This window comes from Bombina bombina, chromosome 1 (genome assembly GCF_027579735.1).
Source record: "Bombina bombina isolate aBomBom1 chromosome 1, aBomBom1.pri, whole genome shotgun sequence".
NCBI lineage: Eukaryota > Metazoa > Chordata > Amphibia > Anura > Bombinatoridae > Bombina > Bombina bombina.
Window position 1 is genome coordinate 930,810,499 of NC_069499.1, and position 20,789 is coordinate 930,831,287.

General features: G+C 35.5%; 1 protein-coding gene across 3 annotated transcripts in view; it reads right to left on the reverse strand.

Annotated features, from left to right (window-relative positions):
• The window catches only part of MYLK2 (myosin light chain kinase 2), a 178,820-nt gene that overhangs the window by 65,291 nt on the left and 92,740 nt on the right, over positions 1 to 20,789 (reverse strand). For 2 of the 3 annotated variants that reach the window (XM_053699735.1, XM_053699693.1), the window contains 6 exons: positions 18,248 to 18,353; positions 18,065 to 18,158; positions 16,080 to 16,189; positions 14,765 to 14,906; positions 9,852 to 9,922; positions 9,470 to 9,598 (listed from right to left, as the gene is read on the reverse strand). In XM_053699735.1, coding sequence (XP_053555710.1) covers positions 9,470 to 9,598; positions 9,852 to 9,922; positions 14,765 to 14,906; positions 16,080 to 16,189; positions 18,065 to 18,158; positions 18,248 to 18,353 — 652 coding nt within the window. The remainder of the gene's footprint in view (positions 1 to 9,469; positions 9,599 to 9,851; positions 9,923 to 14,764; positions 14,907 to 16,079; positions 16,190 to 18,064; positions 18,159 to 18,247; positions 18,354 to 20,789) is intronic. The other variant, XM_053699716.1, reaches the window with a different exon arrangement.

Here is a 20,789-nt window from a genome sequence, read left to right on the forward strand (position 1 = left end):
TCTTGCCCCCCCCCCCAATCCCTTGGTTACCAAGTGGGTTCCTGCTTTTGCTAATGTAGGTGAGCACAACCTTCCTACTCATGTAGTGAAAAATCTTGGCAGACTCATGTATGTTATTCTCAATCTCTGCACAAAGTAAGGAGAAATGAGAGACAGTGCAGTAAAAGGGAACAATCAGGAAACAAATATTCAGCTAATTTTGTTTTATGTGTTACCCCAGAGTGTTGTTTTAGTGTTAATGGAACAAATCATAATCTCAAGCCAAAATTAGGTTGTTGCGTTGTGATGTGGCAAGCATGCCGGGTTTAACTGATCACACAACCAGCCAAATAGCAGCTGTATCTCCTGCCAAATTCCACCACGTTAAATTTATGGGATATCCATTTTCACGGAGACAAAAATTATGCTAAGGAGCTGAGTAATGACTTTAGGGGCAGTGTTTAAATGTGTGTGTAGGGTGATTATATAAGTTGTTCTTTTATGTGAATTTAAAGTGTGTATTCAATATGTATATACTATGTTTAGTATTTTTTACTTTTTATATATCCTGTGTAAAGTGTTTCTTTATACACAGGTTTATGGCATGTTTGTATTTGCACGTACTGGGCACCACTGAGTACAATATACACCACTTCCTATACTATTAAGTGTAGCTGATTCATTAAAGCTCACAGCTTTGACATTCTTTAGTGAATCAGCTGCATAGAATGATATAGGAACGGGTGACACATGACAGGCTGGAGAGAGGCTATTACAGCCTTGACAAATAAGTTATTGAATTGAGCAGGCTTTTTATGGTATGTATGCTAAATAGGGATGGGCGAATGTTTCGCAACAAAAAAATGAAAAATGAAACGAATTTTAACACATTTGTTCGTTCGAATCGAATTTCGAATGTTTACATAACATACTAACAATCAATTTACGAATATTTGGTTTCAAATTTTACGATTAGAAAATATTAGTTTAGAAAAATTTGAATTTATATATTTGTAATAGTATTTCTAATGCTTTCTTTAAATGTAATATTCAAATTATGCAATATTCAAATTCGAAAAATTTGAATTTATATGTTTGTAATAGTATTTCTAATGCTTTCTTTAAATGTAATATTCAAATTATGAAATATTCGATCGAAATAAAAACATTCAAATTGATATATTTGTATCTATTATTTATCAATTTACTAGATTCCCTACCACATGAACTATTTAACTTCTGAATAGCATTTGTTAAATAGAATGTTAAATTAGAAATTTTGAATGTGGACATTCGATCTAATTATAAACATTCAAATTCAAAAGAGACATTCAAAAACTGTAAATAGCATTTGATTATAGAATTTTTAAGAATATTTGTTCGTATCAACATTGGGATTTGTAATTCGAATTTCGGTAATAACATTCGTTCTAACATTCTAATTCGGAAATGTACACATTCGCCCATCCCTAATGCTAAATCTTATATATATATATATATATATATATATTATATATATATATATATATATATATATATATATATATATATATGTGTGTGTGTGTATGCTAAATCTTATATATATGTATGTGTGCTAAATATTATATATGTATGTATGCTAAATATTATATATGTATGTATGTATGCTAAATACTAAATATATATATATATTTATATGTGTGTCTGCTAAAAATTATATATATGTATGTGTCCTATATATATATCTGCAAATGTGGTATACATGATACATTGCACTGCGGTTTGTGAAGTGGGATGTTATATTGGAGAAACAAGCCAAAAGCTGCACCTTCGGATGAACTTACACAGACACTCAATCAAAAACCACTGTGAAACAAAATACTGTACCCCTGTTGGTCACCATTTCACCCAACCTGACCACTCCATAAAACACTTCAAAATCAAGATTCTCAGAGGCAACTTCAAGAACACCATGGAAAGGAAAACCTTTGAAATGAAAATGATAATGCACTTCAACTTGCTAAATTCTGGACTAAATGTGGACTCTGGTTTCTTAACCCATTATCAAAAATTTTTTGTAATGTACTTTCATATACTGTAGTCAATTACATTGTATATTCCACACTCTCTATGCATAGGTACCCAGGTAAGCCTATGTCCACACTTTTGTCATTATTATTATTCCCCTTTTTTTTTTCTTTCTTTCTTTCTTTCTTTCTTTCTTTCTTTCTTTCTTTCTTTCTTTCTTTCTTTCTTTCTTTCTTTCTCCGTTTTTGACTATCTTATATTCCCCTGTATACCTAATTTCCCATCTTTATTCATATTGATTCTATGTTGATATATAACTTTATGTATATAGTATACATATATGTATATAGTATAGTATTTCCCCTGCCTATTATCTTTTACTGACACTATCTGCCTGTCTCCTAAACCCCCATCATGATTTTTACGACACCCCCTTCTCCCCCTGCATTCAGACCTCTGTAACACTTTGTCTTTTTAGCCTGTGTTTTAAGATATCATCTGTAAATTCCATCAAATTGGTCAATATTGCTTCAGACTTGAAAAAGGAAGACATTCTTCCGAAAGCTTATCTTATAAATGTATAGTTAGTCCAATAAAAAAGTATCATTGCTCAATGCAATACTCTTGCTATTTTGATAGCTAAATCTCTTGACTAACATGGCTACTCCAATCAACGTATATATATGAATGTGTTAAATATTATATATGTATATGTTCTAAATATTATATATATGTGTGTGTGCTAAATATTATATATTTGTATGTGTGCTAAATATTATATGTATATATATATATATATATATATATTTATTTATGTATGTGCTAAATATTGTATATATTATCTGTATTATCTGTATTATTATTCTGTACAGCAAACCTCCCTGCAGTTAGGCAGCTTCTCTATATAAAATAAATTATGGATTTTTTTTTAATGCAGAATGTTCAGTATTCTAATTCATCACAGCATGTAATTGTTGCAAAACTGATCCTAGAACACATACAGTTATTTACCAATGGCACCCATACCCAAATGTTTATTTTCTAAATAAAAAGAAGTCAAAACAACTTCTATTACACTTTAATTGATTGGAAAAAACAAACAAAAAAGAATTGTGGCGTGTGGAAAAGCCTGGGCAACCTTCCAGTTGATCCACTAGTGACTTCTTTGCAAGTTCTCCGAACCTAAATTGTCTAAATTGACTTGTTAGACCTTGATCTACGTCTAGTGATGACAGCTTAATGAATTCTCTGACTTCTGGAACCTCTCCAGCTGTGCTACCACATGGGCTCCTCTGTGCAGCTGACTAAGGATTAGTAAATAATGATAACTTGACACTTGCAATGCAGGGGATTGTTATAAAAAGATAGCTATGTGCTTCCTGCTTTCAGTTTCCACTGTCTGCAACGTCATTAAGAAACTGCAAGAGAAATCTCCACTTTTACATACTCATATAAAAATATTGCTCTGCAAGCTAGACTTCCTCAATGAATGTGAAAGGATACTACGGACCCCCAGAGGTGTCATACAAGATTTGTTTATAAATTGTGCGCACAATTTAGTAAAATGAGAGCATCATTTAGTAAAATTAAAGCATCATTTAGTAAAATGAGAGCATAATTTAGTAAAATGAGAGCATTATTTAGTAAAATGAGAGCATTATTTAGTAAAATGAGAGCATAATTTAGTAAAATGAGAGCATTATTTAGTAAAATGAAAGCATCATTTAGTAAAATGAGAGCATAATTTAGTAAAATGAGAGCATAATTTAGTAAAATGAGAGCATTATTTAGTAAAATGAGAGCATTATTTAGTAAAATGAGAGCATCATTTAGTAAAATGAGAGCATAATTTAGTAAAATGAAAGCATCATTTAGTAAAATGAGAGCATTATTTAGTAAAATGAGAGCATAATTTAGTAAAATTAGAGCATTATTTAGTAAAATGAGAGCATAATTTAGTAAAATGAGAGCATTATTTAGTAAAATGAGAGCATAATTTAGTAAAATGAGAGCATAATTTAGTAAAATGAGAGCATTATTTAGTAAAATGAGAGCATTATTTAGTAAAATGAGAGCATAATTTAGTAAAATGAGAGCATTATTTAGTAAAATGAGAGCATTATTTAGTAAAATGAGAGCATCATTTAGTAAAATGAGAGCATAATTTAGTAAAATGAGAGCATTATTTAGTAAAATGAGAGCATAATTTAGTAAAATTAGAGCATTATTTAGTAAAATGAGAGCATTATTTAGTAAAATGAAAGCATCATTTAGTAAAATGACAGCATAATTTAGTAAAATTAGAGCATTATTTAGTAAAATGAGAGCATTATTTAGTAAAATGAGAGCATTATTTAGTAAAATAAGAGCATAATTTAGTAAAATGAAAGCATCATTTAGTAAAATGAGAGCATAATTTAGTAAAATGTGCGTACAATTTAGCACATTGCTTGCATTATTTAGCAAAATGTGCACACAATTTAGCAAATTGTTTACTGTAAACCTGATTTCCCCTGTGTTTCTAATGACTCGTTTTAACAGATGCAGAGTATAAAATGTATGGGAAATGGCTCTTTTAGGCATATTTTTGTTCATGAAATAGCTGTTTCTGCTAATTGAAGCCCCAACCCAATGAAAAGAGCTGAACGTTTAGGCAGAGCAGACGCAATTAGATTATCTGTCTTATTATTTACACAAAGTTTTCCTTATCTTATCCCTCACTGCTTATTTTAACAAAAAATACATAGAGAGAACAATGAAAAATTAACATTTTAGTATCTCTGTTACCCCCCCCCCCCCTCACTGGGAGCATGATTTCATGTAAACTATCTAGTTTTTCTATAAACAGTACTTAAAGGGACAGGAAACCCCAATATTTTCTATCATGATTTGGATAGAAGATACAATTTTAACCCTTTGAGTGCGAACGATGGCTCTAGCCATCGCTAGCACTCACCCACCTTGAGGGCAATCTGGGGGCATCACAATTCATGCAGTGACATATATAGATATACCTGCAACCTGCACTAATAAAAGGCTCCCTTGCATTTGAATAGTATACATTCTGCATACGCCTATGTATACACTGGCTGCTATGCCCCCCCCCCAGCACTTGTGCCCTTGTGCCACTGCACCTGCTGCACACATGGTAGTTCCGCCCATGGGTATGATAAACAATTAGCCATACCATCTGCTCTATTGTAGAATTTCAGAGCATGCTCATGCCTTTCTACTTAGTGAGTATGGCAATGCAAACGCAGCTCACCGGGAAATCTCCTGGTATCCTGGTAGGCCAATCCGGCCTTGACTACAAAAGTAGTGAGTCACAATGCTTGTACTATAATGTGAGAGATCTACCAGAACCCCCTAAACACACCTGAGAAATGCCTTGTAGACACTGAGAGATATGCAGTATAAAAGATAGGGAATTCTATTGTGCCTTATTCTTAGTGCATGAAGATAACACACTCTGCACTATTGATTGTGCTCCACTTGTAATCTAGCCAGAAGTGTCAAAAAATCCCCAAAGACATTTTTATGTATTGAGTGCAACAACATCCTCACCATTACTCACTCCTAAGGTTCCCTTCATAATTTAATTGCAAACCCCTTAACAAAAGTAATTTCCCCCACCATTTTTGATTGGTTGAGGAGGAGGACTTAATTATTGCATTGGGTGAAAGTTGCGCTAGTGGTTATAAAGGTAAAGTGGTCCCTTTGGAGGTGTAATAATTTGTGGTGGGAGGTCAAATTAGGAAGAGGAATGATAGGGGTATTGCTTTTAGTGTGTGGTGTAATAGTGGGTTAATGTGGCATACATTGGTGCCATGACTTAATGGGACAGTCAACACTAATATTGTTATTGTTTAAAAAGATAGATAACGCCTTTACTACCTATCCCCCAGATTTGCACAATCAACATTACTATATTAATATACTTTATAACATTGAAACCTCTAAATGTCTACCTGTTTCTAAGCCACTAAAGACAGCCTCTTATTATATATTTTTTATTAGCTTTTCACAACAGGGGAGTGCTTGTTTATGTGAGCCATACAGATAACATTGTGCTCACGCCCGTGGCTTGTGGCAGACACTGCACTAATTGGCTAAAATGCAAGTCATTATAGATAATATCATGTGATCAAGGGGCAGTCTACAGAGGCTTAGATACAAGGTAATCACACAGGTAAAAAGTATATTAATATAACTGTGTTGGTTATGCAAAACTGGGGAAAGGGTAATAAAGGGATTATCTATATTTTAAAACAATAAAACTTCTGGTGTAGATTGTCCCTTTAATAAGTGACTGTTATAAGAAGTTGGGACATTTTAGGTAGGTTGAAACTATAAACTAAGAACTGAACTATGTTTATTGTTGAGTGTGGGTAATTTTTTTTACAATTTATGTAGCCATCATTTCATAAGTAATGCTGACAAAGAATTTGTGCTAATGTATATACAAGCTTGTGGTTAGAGAACACTGGCAATTTGGGCTAATAATTTAGAGGCTTTTTTGTTTCGGAGGAAACTTAATTGCAGTGTCCAAATAATGTACATTTAACTTCAACAGTATTACTAATAGCTGGATCATTATTTTGTTTTGTGATATTTCTCAGTTTAAGTGCTGATAAAATATTTTACATGCATCTAATGAAGGAAATACAGACATTCTAAAATATATCTCTGGCATATAACAAAAGTTGTAGCAGGCTTGTATTAGTGGTTTATGTATTGAAAGTTTTCACCAAGTGGGAAACAGTTATCTGATAGATTAGTGGCATATATATATATATTGATTGGAGTAGCCATGTTAGTCCAGAGATTTAGATATTAAAATAACAAGATTATTACATTGAGCAATGATACTTTTTTATTTGACTAACTATACATTTATAAGATGAGAAGCTTTCGGAAGAGTGTCTTCCTTTTTCAAATCTGAAGCAATACTGACCAATTTGATGGAATTTACAGATTATATATTAAAACACAGGCTAAAAAGACAGAAAGAGGACGAATTATCATATGTCTGTCGGACTTGATCCGACAGTGCGGATCAGGTCCGACAGACGTCGCTGAATGCGGAGAGCAATACGCTCTCCGTATTCAGCATTGCCCCAGCAGCTCACAAGAGCTGCTGGTGCAACGCCGCCTCCTGAAGACTCGCGGCCAATGGGCCGCCAGCAGGGAGGTGTCAATCAACCCGATCGTACTCGATCGGGTTGTATTGTGGCGATTCCTGTCCGCCTCATCAGAGCAGGCGGACAGGGTTATGGAGCAGCGGCCCTCAAGCAACATACGGAGCTTGATAAATGGGCCTCAATGTGTTACAGAGGTCTGAATGCAATGGGAGGAAGTGGTGTTGAAAAATCTGGACTGAAATTCTGGACTAAATGTGGACTTCTTAACCCATTATCACATTTTTTTTGTAATGTACTTTCATATACTGTAGTCAATTAGATTGTATATTCCACACTCTCTATGCATAGGTACGCAGGTAAGCCTATGTCCACACTTTTGTCATTATTATTATTCCCCTTTTTTTTCTTTCTTTCCTTTCTCCTTTTTTGACTATCTTATATTCCCCTGTATACCTAATTTCCCATCTTTATTCATATTGATTCTTTGTTGATATATAGCTTTATGTCAATATATGCTTTGTGTATAACCATATATTTACCCTGTCTGTTAGCCTTCACTGGACACTTTCTGCCTCTGTCTCCTAAACCCCCCTCATGATTTTACGACACCCCCTCCTTCCCCCGCATTCAGACCACTGTAACACTTTCTGTCTTTTTAGCCTATGTTTTAATATATAATCTGTAAATTCCATCAAATTGGTCAGTATTGCTTCAGACTTGAAAAAGTAAGACACTCTTCCAAAAGCTTATCTTATAAATGTATAGTTAGTCCAATAAAAAAGTATCATTGCTCAATGCAATACTCTTGTTATTTTTTATATATATACTGTATATATAACAATGTATATTAAAAAAAATTCTGTAGGAAAGGCAACAGTTGGGCACTTTAAAATCTAAAACAAAACAAATCTTACCTGACAAAGCTCCAGTAGACACAGTCATTGGTGGTAAATATTGGATTGATAGTGAAGCAATGGCCAACTCTTTTTGTGACACCAATTATTATGAATCACTCAGGTAACCAAACTACCTTCATTCTACTAATACCTTTTATGAAACAAATTGACCTGACTCCTTCAGCTTTCTAAATGTCAAAATATTCCACAATTATAAAATATACTGTTTTATGTGTGATGTTTTAGGGCAGTGCTTTACAAATTTGATTATCAAGATCTAGGAGCCAGCCCAAAAAGTTAGTGTATATATATATATATATATATATATATATATATATATATGCCAGCGCACCACCTGCACTGCTAGTAGTTCCGCCCCTGACAGTCACCATTCATCTAAGTAGGCTTACTACAAGATTTTGTAGTGTGTCTGTGGGAATTTGTGTCCACTCAGCCAAAAGAGCATTTGTTAAATCAGGCTGGTTGAGGTTGGATGAAAAGGTCTAGCTCGCAATCAACATTCCAATTCATCCCAAAAGTGTTCAGTGGGGTTGAGGTTAGGGTTCTGTGCCGCTCATTCAAGTTCCTGCACACCTAACTCATCAAACCTTGTCTTTATGAACCTCACCTTGTGCACAGGAGCAAGAACTGTTCCACATAGTTGGAAGCACCCAATTGTCTAAAATGTCTATATCTTGTAGCTTTAGGATGACTCTTCATTGTTACTAAGACCAAACCCTGAAAAACATCCCCAGACCATTATCCCTTCCTCCACCAAACTTTAAAGTAGGCACTATGCATTCCTTTATATAGTGTTCTTCTGGCATCTGCCATGCCCAGGTTCTTACATCAGGCTGCTATTTAGTAAAGCATGATTCACCACTGGCAGATAGTGAAGCAAAGGTGGCTCCGTCCTATCACAGTGCCACATTTAAAGTCACCGAGCTCCTAAGTACAAGCCATTGTACCGCCAATGTCTGTCTATAGAGATTTAGACTGACCATAATAGGCGGGATCAGACTGATATACTACAGGAAAGTTCTACTCTGTGAAAAACATTATTGGGCTAAAAGAAGCTGCACCAAGGTGGTAAATCACCATAGAACAGGCTAACAATGTTATTGAGCTAGTTGTTTGTTCCTATGAGTGTGCTTCTCTCTGTGTGTATTTAGTCTCCTTATGGAGATTTAATGGTATAGTGCTGGATTTTATGTGTGGCTCAATAATTAGTAGGGGAGTCCACATACTATTGGCCATATAGTGTGTCTCAGATAACTACATAATAAGTAGCACACTGCACCATTGTCACAAAAGCCAATATGTCAGAAGCAAAGAGTCACACAGATTAACAAACATACGTTAAGCCACTGCTACATTTTCACCAGCTATTCTATAGGTTATAGACATGAACTGGCACACAGTGCTAGGTTGTCAGTCACACTTTACATCATGTATGTAATGACTCCGATGCTCCACATGTCAGTAGGAAAAGATACAAAGTCGAAATTGATAACTTCAGGGGAGAGAAATTCCGGTGTCCCAAAGGAGACTTTTAGCTTCTCCCGTGGTTTGTACCTGAGAAAGACAACATCTTATATACAAATATGAATCATACAGATGGACATATATTACAAAGACATTTAAAATACATACAGTCATAAAGACAGACCGGTGAAACTCATACATTGAAACATCCAGGCAGCAAGTGTCATAACATACATATATGTCACAGACACACAGATAAAACATACTAAAATATTTACTATATAAACAAACTGATGTGACAAATAACGACACAACACTTTATAAATATACGGATAGTTCATACTTTCGAGCAAGTCCAAAGTCAATTATTTTCACCATGTGGCTAATAGGGGACACACAGACGATATTCTCTGGCTGCAGATATAAGGAGAGATGTATTTGTTAGAACAGAGGTTGGGAATAGAGGTGGGCACAGGTCTTCTGCACCCAACACATAGGAGAAGAAAAACAAAGGATTAAATAAATAAATCATGTTATAATAAGAGCTAATGTGCAATAATGGTTATACTATGTTAGCCACTGTAAATATAAGAAGCTTAACAAATAAAACAGGCATATGTGAATGATTCTGATCACTTGTATCTCTTTTTTCTGGTATTTTATGAAATAAAAGCTAAAGTATTTCTCCGAGTTATTTTCTAGCTTTTTGGTCCAAACTTAATGGTCCAGGCCATTCAATATGCACTTATTTTTTATTTTATACAAGTTTTTAGAATTATTAAAATAGGTTGTCATATTTTAGTAGTTGTATTCATTTGATGAGACAGATGCAGTAATTGCATCCTCAGACATCCAGTTACTAATGTCATCACGGAAAAAAATGTCATATGTAACTCAGTGGTATTTGGTTTCGATTTAAAAGCCATTGCAATCCACTAGAATTAGAAAATTCATATGAATTAGCTAAATTGCTAAAGTTACATATATTATATTTTCAGGTCATTTAATTACTTCAGCATACTATTGGGTAAAAACATGAAAAAGTGTGCGTTTTTTTGTGTGCTTTACATTGACCTTCATGGTTTTTTTTAGATGATGCAGTAATTCCCCATTGGCCTCTTTTAAAGTGAAGGTAAACTTTGGTGAATGAAAGCCCGTTTTTTAAAAATATTATTAAAAACAGGGGCCCTTTCATTCATCAAAGTTTAGAAAGCAACCGTTTTGTTAAAAAAATTACCTTTTTTTCTTTTCACAGCTAGAGCAGCTTCCCCCCTGCTTCCTCCAATCACAATCCTCCAATCCCTGCTTCCTCCAATCACAGCATGGCCTCAGGCAATGACTACCCTGGGGGGAAAGCTGTGATTGGAGGAAGCAGGATTAGTCATTGCTGACGTGTGAATAGAGGATCTCTATGTGGGGGAAGCTGCTCTGGCTTTAAAAAGAAAAAAAGGTAATTTTTTTAACAAAACGGTTATTAAAACGGCTGCTTTGTAAACTTTGATGAATGAAAGTGCCCCTGTTTTTAATAGTATTTTTTTTAAAAATGAGCTTTCATTCTCCAAAGTTTACCTTCACTTTAATTTTCATTACAAAATGGATATATTTTTTATATAAAACTATGTGTAATTAACCTTAGTTATGTAGATGGATAGTTGAGCTTGATATGGCTGAGAGTGTTTCCCTTTTTAAATATAAAAATGTATATTTTTTTACACACAACACACATACTTAAATATACACATACAACATCCTGTTTACTTTTATTGCAGTGTGAATGTTGCTGTAAGTGATGAGAGAGAGGGTGAGTGATAGAGGGAAAGTGACACAGTATTAACTAGAATGAGAAGGTAGAAGTGACAGATTAAACAAATGATTGGGGGCTGTAGGTGCCTATATAGCCAGATAATCAGCTCTCAAGCTACAATTTGCCTTTATAAATGTCTTTGTTGGACCTCACAGTACTGATAAAACATCTTAGCTTACCTCATCAGTGTGTAGAGCTTTAGCTCATAAGGCCCAGAGTGAGAGAAGGTGAGACAGAGGGGGAGTGAGAAGGTGACGAGAGGAAGGACTGTATTAGAGGACAGTATGGAGAGAAAGGAGAGTTGGTGTAAGAAGTGTATGTGAGAGAGTTAGGAAAGAGTAACAAGGAGAGAAGAGATCAGTGAATGGGGAGGAGACAAAGTGCTAGAGAGGGTGTAGGATAAAGAAATAATAACATATTTAAAAATGTCCAAGATTACAGATTACAAGTGGCATGCTAATTTATCCCCCTTGTGCAATATAAAAAATGAGTGCGGTCGCATTAGCAAGAGTATTACAAGTTGAAAGTAAAAGGTTAGCACGCAAGCAAAACCCAATGCACGATAACTTTAGGACTTTGGATATCGCGACCACGTAAACTTCTTCTCCCCATAGACTTCAATGGAGTGCGCTAAAGAAAAAAAGCTAACACTTGCAAATCCTACACCATGTTAGACCTACGGCGCTAAACCAGAAGATAGTTATAAATATTTTACATTCCAATGTTCTTCACATAGAATTTTATTAAATTTATTTAAAAAAAAATATATATATATATATATATATTTGATGACATATATCTTTACCTATTTATGCGAATTTAACTGAGCTTAATATACTCTATACCTATATATCTATATCATTGGTTTTCAAACCTGTCCTCATGCCTCCCTAGAAGGCCACATTTTGTGGATATCTGAACTGGAGCACAGGTGAAATAATCAGCTGATTAGTAAACGTGGTTATTTTACATGCTCTCATCCAAGGTAATCTAGAAAGCCGGTTTGAAAACCAGTGATCAATATAAATGTAGGTACGTGGCGGCGATGTCGGCAGATTAGGGGTTAATAACTTTAATGTAGGTGATGGTGACATTGTGGGCGGCAGTTTAGGGGTTAATAACTGTATGTAGGTGTTGGCGACGTTGGGGCAGCAGATTAAGGGTTAATAAGTATAATGTAGGTTGCGGCAATGTCGGGGGCGGCAGATTAAGGGTTAATAAGTATAATGTAGGTGTCGGCGATGTCGGGGGCAGCAGACTAGGGGTTAATAAGTATAATGTAGGTGTTGGCGATGTCGGGGGCAGCAGACTAGGGGTTAATAAGTATAATGTAGGTGTTGGCGATGTCGGGGGCGGCAGATTAGGGGTGTTTAGACTCAGGGTTTATGTTAGGGTGTTAGGTGTAAACATACATTTTCTTTCCCCATAGGAATCAATAGGGCTGCGTTACTGAGCTTTACGCTCCTTTATTGCAGGTGTTAGGCTTTTTTTCAGCCGGCTCTCCCCATTGATGTCTATGGGAAAATCGTGCACAAGCACGTAAAACCAGCTCAAAGCAGCGCTGGTATTGGAGTGTGGTATGGAGCTTAATTTTGCTCAATGCTCACATATTGCCTGCTAACGCCGGGCTTATGAAAACCTGTAATAGCAGCGCTATAGGGAGGTGAGTGGTGACAATAACTTGCAAGTTAGTACCAAGCCGCTCATAATGCAAAACTCATAATATATATATATATTCATGTTTATTTTTGTGTTTATATGTGTAAATATCTATATACATACATATATACACATGCATACACACACGTATATATTGTGTATATATATATATATATATATTTATATATATATACACACATATATATATATATATATATATATATATATAAACTTTTGGAGCCCTTTCTACTCAAATACCTTAAACATGAAATATAATCTAAATAAACATTTTTTTTTATATTGTCGTGTGTTTTACAGTGTTTTTAATAGAAATATTGTGTATATATTCATATAAATATGTTGGTATCGATATATATTTTTTAAAATGATTTTATATATATATATATATATACTTTATATATATATATATATATATATACATACAAAGAACATTTTCCTTCTACGTGAAAAACATTGGAATGTTGTAAATATTTATAACTACCTTCGACTTTAGTGTAGTTGTTTGAATGCAGTGTCGGGTTAAGGCACGAGCAATAAGTGTTGGATTTTTTTTTTTCCATTGCTGTCTATGGGGAGAAGAATTTAACGCAGTCACAATATTAGAAGTCCTAAAGTTAGCGTGCATCGTGTTTTGCTTGCATACTATCTTTCTACTTTCAACTTGTAATACACGCGCTAACCTGCCCATCTTAAAAGTTTACTTTTAGTATAATTGGCGCATGAACGAAAGAAAAAGTTAGCGAGCCACTTCTAATCTGGCCCATAATTGGTTGCCTAAATGGATGAATGGATTTTTGTGGAAACAAAATAAATAGAAAACTAACCTATTTGAGTCCCATTAAAGCCGTAAGGATAGTTGAGACTTTAGTCCCTTATAGTTCATGTGACAACACCACTGACATTTGTAATGTGATGTCAATCCTATATAATTGGTCTAATATCTAAGATGCCAAGCTCATCATTGTTTGCTGACCCCCATCCCCGTTGTTATTCTTATAGTGAGTGTATCCCGTCTTCACGGATAAGACTGTACTCTGACCATCTTTACCATACTTACGAGTGTGCTCTGAACCTATTTCTGGCCCCATATCCAGTGCATAGTTGCCAACAGTCCCTGATTTCCAGGGACAGTCCCTGGATTTTGTTGTATGTCCCTGGATTTTTTTTGTCCCTGGAAATGTCCCTGAAAATCTCTTTTGCACAGCATTTGTTGTTTGCATATATATTTATATATATATATATATATATATATATATATATATATAAAAATATACACATACACACACATATATACAGATAGATAGATGATAAATAGATATAGTGTATTATTTAAATATAATTCATTCCTAATGGAATATTATTATTATTGAATGGGTTCACATATTATTTGTCTTTCTAATTTTTATGCTGTGTTGTATAAATAACCATATGCCCAGAATGTGTTCCAGAGACTGGGTAGGTGTAAGAGCTTGGTGCTGTAATCTGTATAATAAACTATGGATAAGTCTAAATTATACTATTACTTTCAAATGGGTGTGTTTTGATTGCAGAACTGAGTGGGCGGAGCAGTTGAACAGTAGGTCGTCAATAATCCAGTAACCCGCTTGCTTGCTCTTCTGCAAAGTGTCCCTGGAATTTTTTTTGAAATGTTGGCAACTATGCCAGTGTATCATGGCTCTACTACTTGCATGTCATGATAGTCAGTGTGTTCTAAAGCTAGTAGTGAGTGCATTATCAACCTGCCCACTGAGATGGAACATTGCGCCAGATACCTTGAGGTCCAGATGCAGCACATACATTTGGTGCATGTAGAAGACACCCTCGCAGATCTGTCGTGTATATACCATGGCATCTACTTCACATAACTCAAAATTGTCATCAATAATCCTCTCAAACAACTCGCCTGCCTCCACACTGTAGGCACAGAAAACACAAGGACACAAATGATCAGCAAGTAGAATGGTAAAGTAGGGAGAATATGAGGTGAGCAAGGAAAAGAATGACAAAAGAAATAAAAAGGAACGAGAGTGAATTAGTCTGAGAAAGGACTTGTGAATTTAAAAAAAGATTTTATATATCTAAATAGTATGATTTATTATGGTCATAAATGTGTTCTGTTCAGTGGCCATTCTATAGAAAGTGCAAAAATACCTCAATCTTTCAAACACCTGTTTTTTGGAGGAGAGAGATTTAAGAGGTCCTCCTAGCCATACCCGTGATAGCCAAGTCACACCCTAACCCCAAAACTGCACAATTCTGCCCACAGATCACTTATGGCCATACTCATCTCACTGACTTTGCCCACTGATCACCCACAACATAGCCCATTGGCCCCCCATTTATTTGGTACTAGTACCGCCAATGAGTTTGAGTTTTAATGATTAAAATATAGACTTCAAAGTAATGGTAATAGTACTGAAATATTCAATATTATTAACCCTCATTGGATTAGGGAGAAGAAAAAGGACTATAAATTAAATTAGTTTAGGCATACCTCTTATGTATTTTTGAAAGAATAAGATTTTAATTGTTTAATAAATATGAATTTATTTAAAATGTTTAATAAAAGAGCACAACAGAATACATTATTAATTAAGAGATAGGAACTGGATGGGAGATATGGTTAGAAAAGGTTAAATATTATTGGTGTGTTTTGAAAAGAAAATGTGGATCATGAAAATAAATTATGAGGGATTAGCAAGGGTATTATGTTGGGAATAGTGCTTTAAAGGCTTCAGAAGGGAGCCAGAAGGGACACAATGTTACAGATGTTCACGGAAAAACAGAGAAAACTGAGTCATAATGTCAGGTACACATAATGTGGAACAAAAGAACACAAAATTAGGAAGTGGTTGTAAGGGCATTAGGGAAAGAAAATTAATATATGGAGTGGATAGGTGCTATGGTGAACTGTTGACATACTATCCGGCCATGGTGGTATCTATTAAAAAGATGCAAACGAGGTGTCAGGATGTGAAGGCAGTAATATAGTAGGTTAGCATACATGGGTATACAAGTTTTGTGATAGGATGAGCAGGGAGAATCAAGGGCTAAATGCATTTCAAAGTCATATGGATCCAAACTCACTATTCTATGAAGAGGAAGATGGCACTTGGAGTCTCCAGAGCATCAAACATCTGGATTATATTTCGATGATCTAATTGGTTCATCACTTGGACCTCATTCAGAGCCATCTCCTGAGAGATAGACAGACAGACCCTGAGAGACAGACATATAGACCCTGAGAGGCAGACAGACAAACCTCAAAGATAGACATATAGACCATGAGAGATATAGGCAGACACTGAGACAGAGAAGCATTGGGAGGTAATATGCGAAAAAAACAGAATCTCTAGACCTCACTAGCCTGGAATCCCTATCAGCACACTCTAAAAAGAGCGTGATCCTCTCATACACGCTCCAAACTCAGGTTATAGCAAATTCAATACATAGTGAGTGGCGCCAGTAAATCATACAGGCTTAAGGGTATGAAATTAAAAGAATACCTATATAGGTTTACGCAATTATCTATTCACACAATTTTATATTTGTACCTTCCAATGAGCATATATAAAAGATATAAAATATAAGAACAAAAATAGAAATTTATAAAGTGAGTTTAATAAGTATATGTAATAAAAACATATATAAAAAATATATTCAAGAAACATGTGTTAAATTATATATATATATATATATACAGTATATACATACATAAGTTGTGGCCACAACTATTAGAAAAGAATCTGAGTAGGATATTCCTGCGGTTATAGATGTTTGTTGTTACAACGCTGTATCCACTTAGTTTGTGTGTGAACAATTAACGTAGTATGTGGTTATATCCAATTGTTATGATGTCAATTTTCCTTAGTGTGATACTGTTGCACTTTACGTGTAATGTCTTGAGTTACAGTACCTTACATCCTTGATGGTATCACCCGGGGTTCTCTCTGTATCAGGGTAGCTCTGTATTATCGTAGCCATTACTCCGTCTGTATGGTCACGTGACCTTAGGGTAGCCAGTCCCTGAGCAGATCCTCTATTTGAAATGGTGCTGAAATAACAATTCTTATTGATAAAGGCATTGTTTAGATGCTGAAACGCGTAGATAAATGATGGATGTGAAATACTTATACAGAAAGCTGATTCAAAGCTAGTCTGCAACTGCCAGGTGATACCTGAAATAAGGACAAAATACGTCTTTCTCCCATCCTGACTACCCGGTAAATCCAAGTGAACACTGGGTAGAGAAGTGACGGATATAAAAAACTGACAAAGACAGCGGAGTGGAAGCTGGTCTGCAACAGTTTGGTAATATCTTGTGACAAAGAACGTTTACTCTTTCATTAACATTACTCGGTAAAGCCAAGCAAAGAATTGTTATTTCAGCACCTTTTCAAATAGTGGATCTGCTCAGGGATTGGCTACCCTAAGGTCACGTGACCATACAGACGGAGTAACGAATGGAGAACGCCGGCTACGATAATACAGAGAGAACCCAGGGTGATACCATCAAGGATGTAAGGTACATTACACGTAAAGTGCAACAGTATCACACTAAGGAAAATTGACACCATAAAAATTGGATATAACCACATACTAAGTTGATTGTTCACACACAAACTAAGTGGATACAACGCTGTAACAACAAACATCTATAACCGCAGGAATATCCTACTCAGATTATTTTCTAATAGTTGTGGCCACAATTTATGCACATATATATACGATTTAACATGTGTTTCTTGAATATATTTTTAATATATGTTTTTATTACATATACTTATTAAACTCATATACTCATTGGAAGGTACAAATATAAAATTGTGCGAATAGATCATTGCGTAAACCTATATAGGTATTCTTTTAATTTCATATCCTTAAGCCTGAATGATTACGGGCGCTACTCTCTATGTATTGAATAAGCATTGGGAGGTAGACTCATAAAGAAAGAGAGGACATTGAAGAGGGGTACAAGAGAAAGATAATTATGACAGAACAACTGAGATTTAGACAAAATAAAACAAAAAAAACTGAATGACAAACAGACAGCTCCCATCCCCCATTATTACCCTCTCTTGGCCAGTTTGGATCTTCAAAACTTTGGCCACAAGTTTCATACCACTGGACTTCTCTGTGCAGACATGAACTTCTCCAAACCGTCCCCTATAACACAGGACACAGAGTGTCATTGCACCAAATTGACACTTTTTTGTTGCATATGTTGAAAGATACGCAATAAAATAGAATCTCACCCCCCTAGGATTTCCTTCATGTTTAAACTGTAAAGTTCTTCCACTGTTCCGGGTGCAAGAGTCACAAACCGATGAGGAAAGGGAGCTGGCGGGGGTGGGCAATCATCTGAGAAGAGAGGGAGGACAGGGAGGAAGAATACAAACGTTATAATCCTTTACATATGTGATGTCTGTGTATATAAATACATGCAATACCCTGCTTTAGGCATTACATTCACAAATACTGATATAACTCGCCATCATATATGCTTGATACTATTCAAAAGCATATGGCAAACCATATTTGTGTTTTAAAGGGACAGAAAAGTCATAATTAGACACTAATGATTTAGACAGAACATACCATTTTAAACAACTTTTCACTTTACTTCTATTATTTAATTTGCTTTCTTCTCTTGTTATCCTTTGATGAAAGGCGTATATAGGAAAGCTCAGGAGCCGAAAAGAACCTAGGTTCTAACTGCTGATTGGTGGCTGCATATATATACACCGATTGGCATTGGCTCACCCATGTGTTCAGTTAGAAACCAGTAGTGCATTGCTGCTCCTTCAACAAATGATTATCACATCCTCAAGTTCTTCAATTGATCACATTAATCCACTGATTTTAAAACATGTACTCAGGCCTCCCCAACAGGCCACATTTTAAGGATTACCTTGGATGAGAGCAGGTACAATAACCATGTTTAGTAATCAGCTGATTATTTCACCTGTGCTCCAGTTCAGATATCCTCAAATTCTGGCCTGTTAGGGAGGCCAGAGGACAGGTTTGAAAACCAGTGCACTAACCTCTGCTCTCTTCCTCTCAATCACACATGCATGTGTCTACTCGCTATCACCTAGATTACGAGTCTTGCGTTAGCCTTAAAAAGCAGCGTTGAGGGGTCCCAACGCTGCTTTTAACGCCCACTGGTATTACGAGTCAGGCAGGAAAGGGTCTACCGCTCACTTTTTTTCCGTGATTTTAGCTTACCACAAATCCCCTTACGTCAATTGAGTATCCTATTTTTTAATGGGATTTGCCTAACGCCGGTATTACGATCGCCTGAAAAGTGAGTGGTAGATCCTTTCCTGTCCAGACTCCTGCCGCATATAAAAGTCAGTAGTTAAGAGTTTTATGGGCTAACCCTGTAACATAAAGCTCTTAACTAAAGTGCTACAAAGTACACTAACACCCATAAACTACCTATTAACCCCTAAACCGAGGCCCCCCACATCGCAAACACTATAATAACATTATTTAACCCCTAATCTGCCGACCGGACATCGCCGCCACTTTAATAAATGTATTAACCCCTAAACCGCTGCACTCCCGCCTTGCAAACACTAGTTACATTTTATTAACCCATAATCTGCCGTCCCTAACATCGCCAACACCTACCTACATTTATTAACCCCTAATATGCCGCCCCCAACGTCGCCGCTACTATATTAAATTTATTAACCCCTAAATCTAAATCTAACCCTAACACCCCCTAACTTAAATATAATTTAAATAAAAGGAAATTAAATTACTACTATTAAATAAAATAATCCTATTTAAAACTAAATACTTACCTATAAAATAAACCCTAAGATAGCTACAATATAAATAATAATTTGTATTTATTTTAACTAGGTACAATAGTTATTAAATAGTTATTAACTATTTAATAAACTACCTAGCTAAAATAAGTACAAATGTACCTGTAAAATAAACCCTAACCTAAGTTACAATTACACCTAACACTACACTATAATTAAACTAATTACCTAAACTACCTACAATTAATTACAATTAAATTAAATAAACTAAATTAAGAAAAAAAAAACACTAAATTACAGAAAATAAAAAAAGAATTACAAGAATTTTAAACTAATTACACCTAATCTAATCCACCTAATAAAATAAAAAAGCCCCCCAAAATAATAAAATTCCCTACCCTATACTAAATTACAAATAGCCCTTAAAAGGGCCTTTTGCAGGGCATTGCCCCAAAGTAATCAGCTCTTTCACCTGTAAAAAAAATACAATACCCCCCCAAAATTAAAACCCAATCGGCCCAATCGGAATGAAGGTAGGAAAAATCCTATTGGCTGATGCAATTAGCCAATAGGATTGACCTTGCATTCTATTGGCTGATTGGAACAGCCAATAGAATGTGAGCTCAATCCTATTGGCTGATTGCATCAGCCAATAGGATTTTTCCTACCTTAATTCCGATTGGCTGATAGGATTCTATCAGCCAATCGGAATTCAAGGGACGCCATCTTGGATAACGTCACTTAAAGCACCAGTCATTCAGTCGTCGGCCGTCGGGTGAAGAGGATGCTCCGCGTCGGATGGCTTGAAGATGGACCTGCTCCGCTCCGGAAGGATGAAGATAGAAGATGCCTCCTGGATGAAGCCTTCTGCCAGTCTGGATGTCCTCTTCTGGCCGGATAGGATGAAGACTTCGGACCCTGTGGAGGACCACTTGTGCCCGGCTGGGTGAAGACGGCTCCAGGTAGGGTGATCTTCAAGGGGGTAGTGTTAGGTTTTATTAAGGGGGGATTGGGTGGG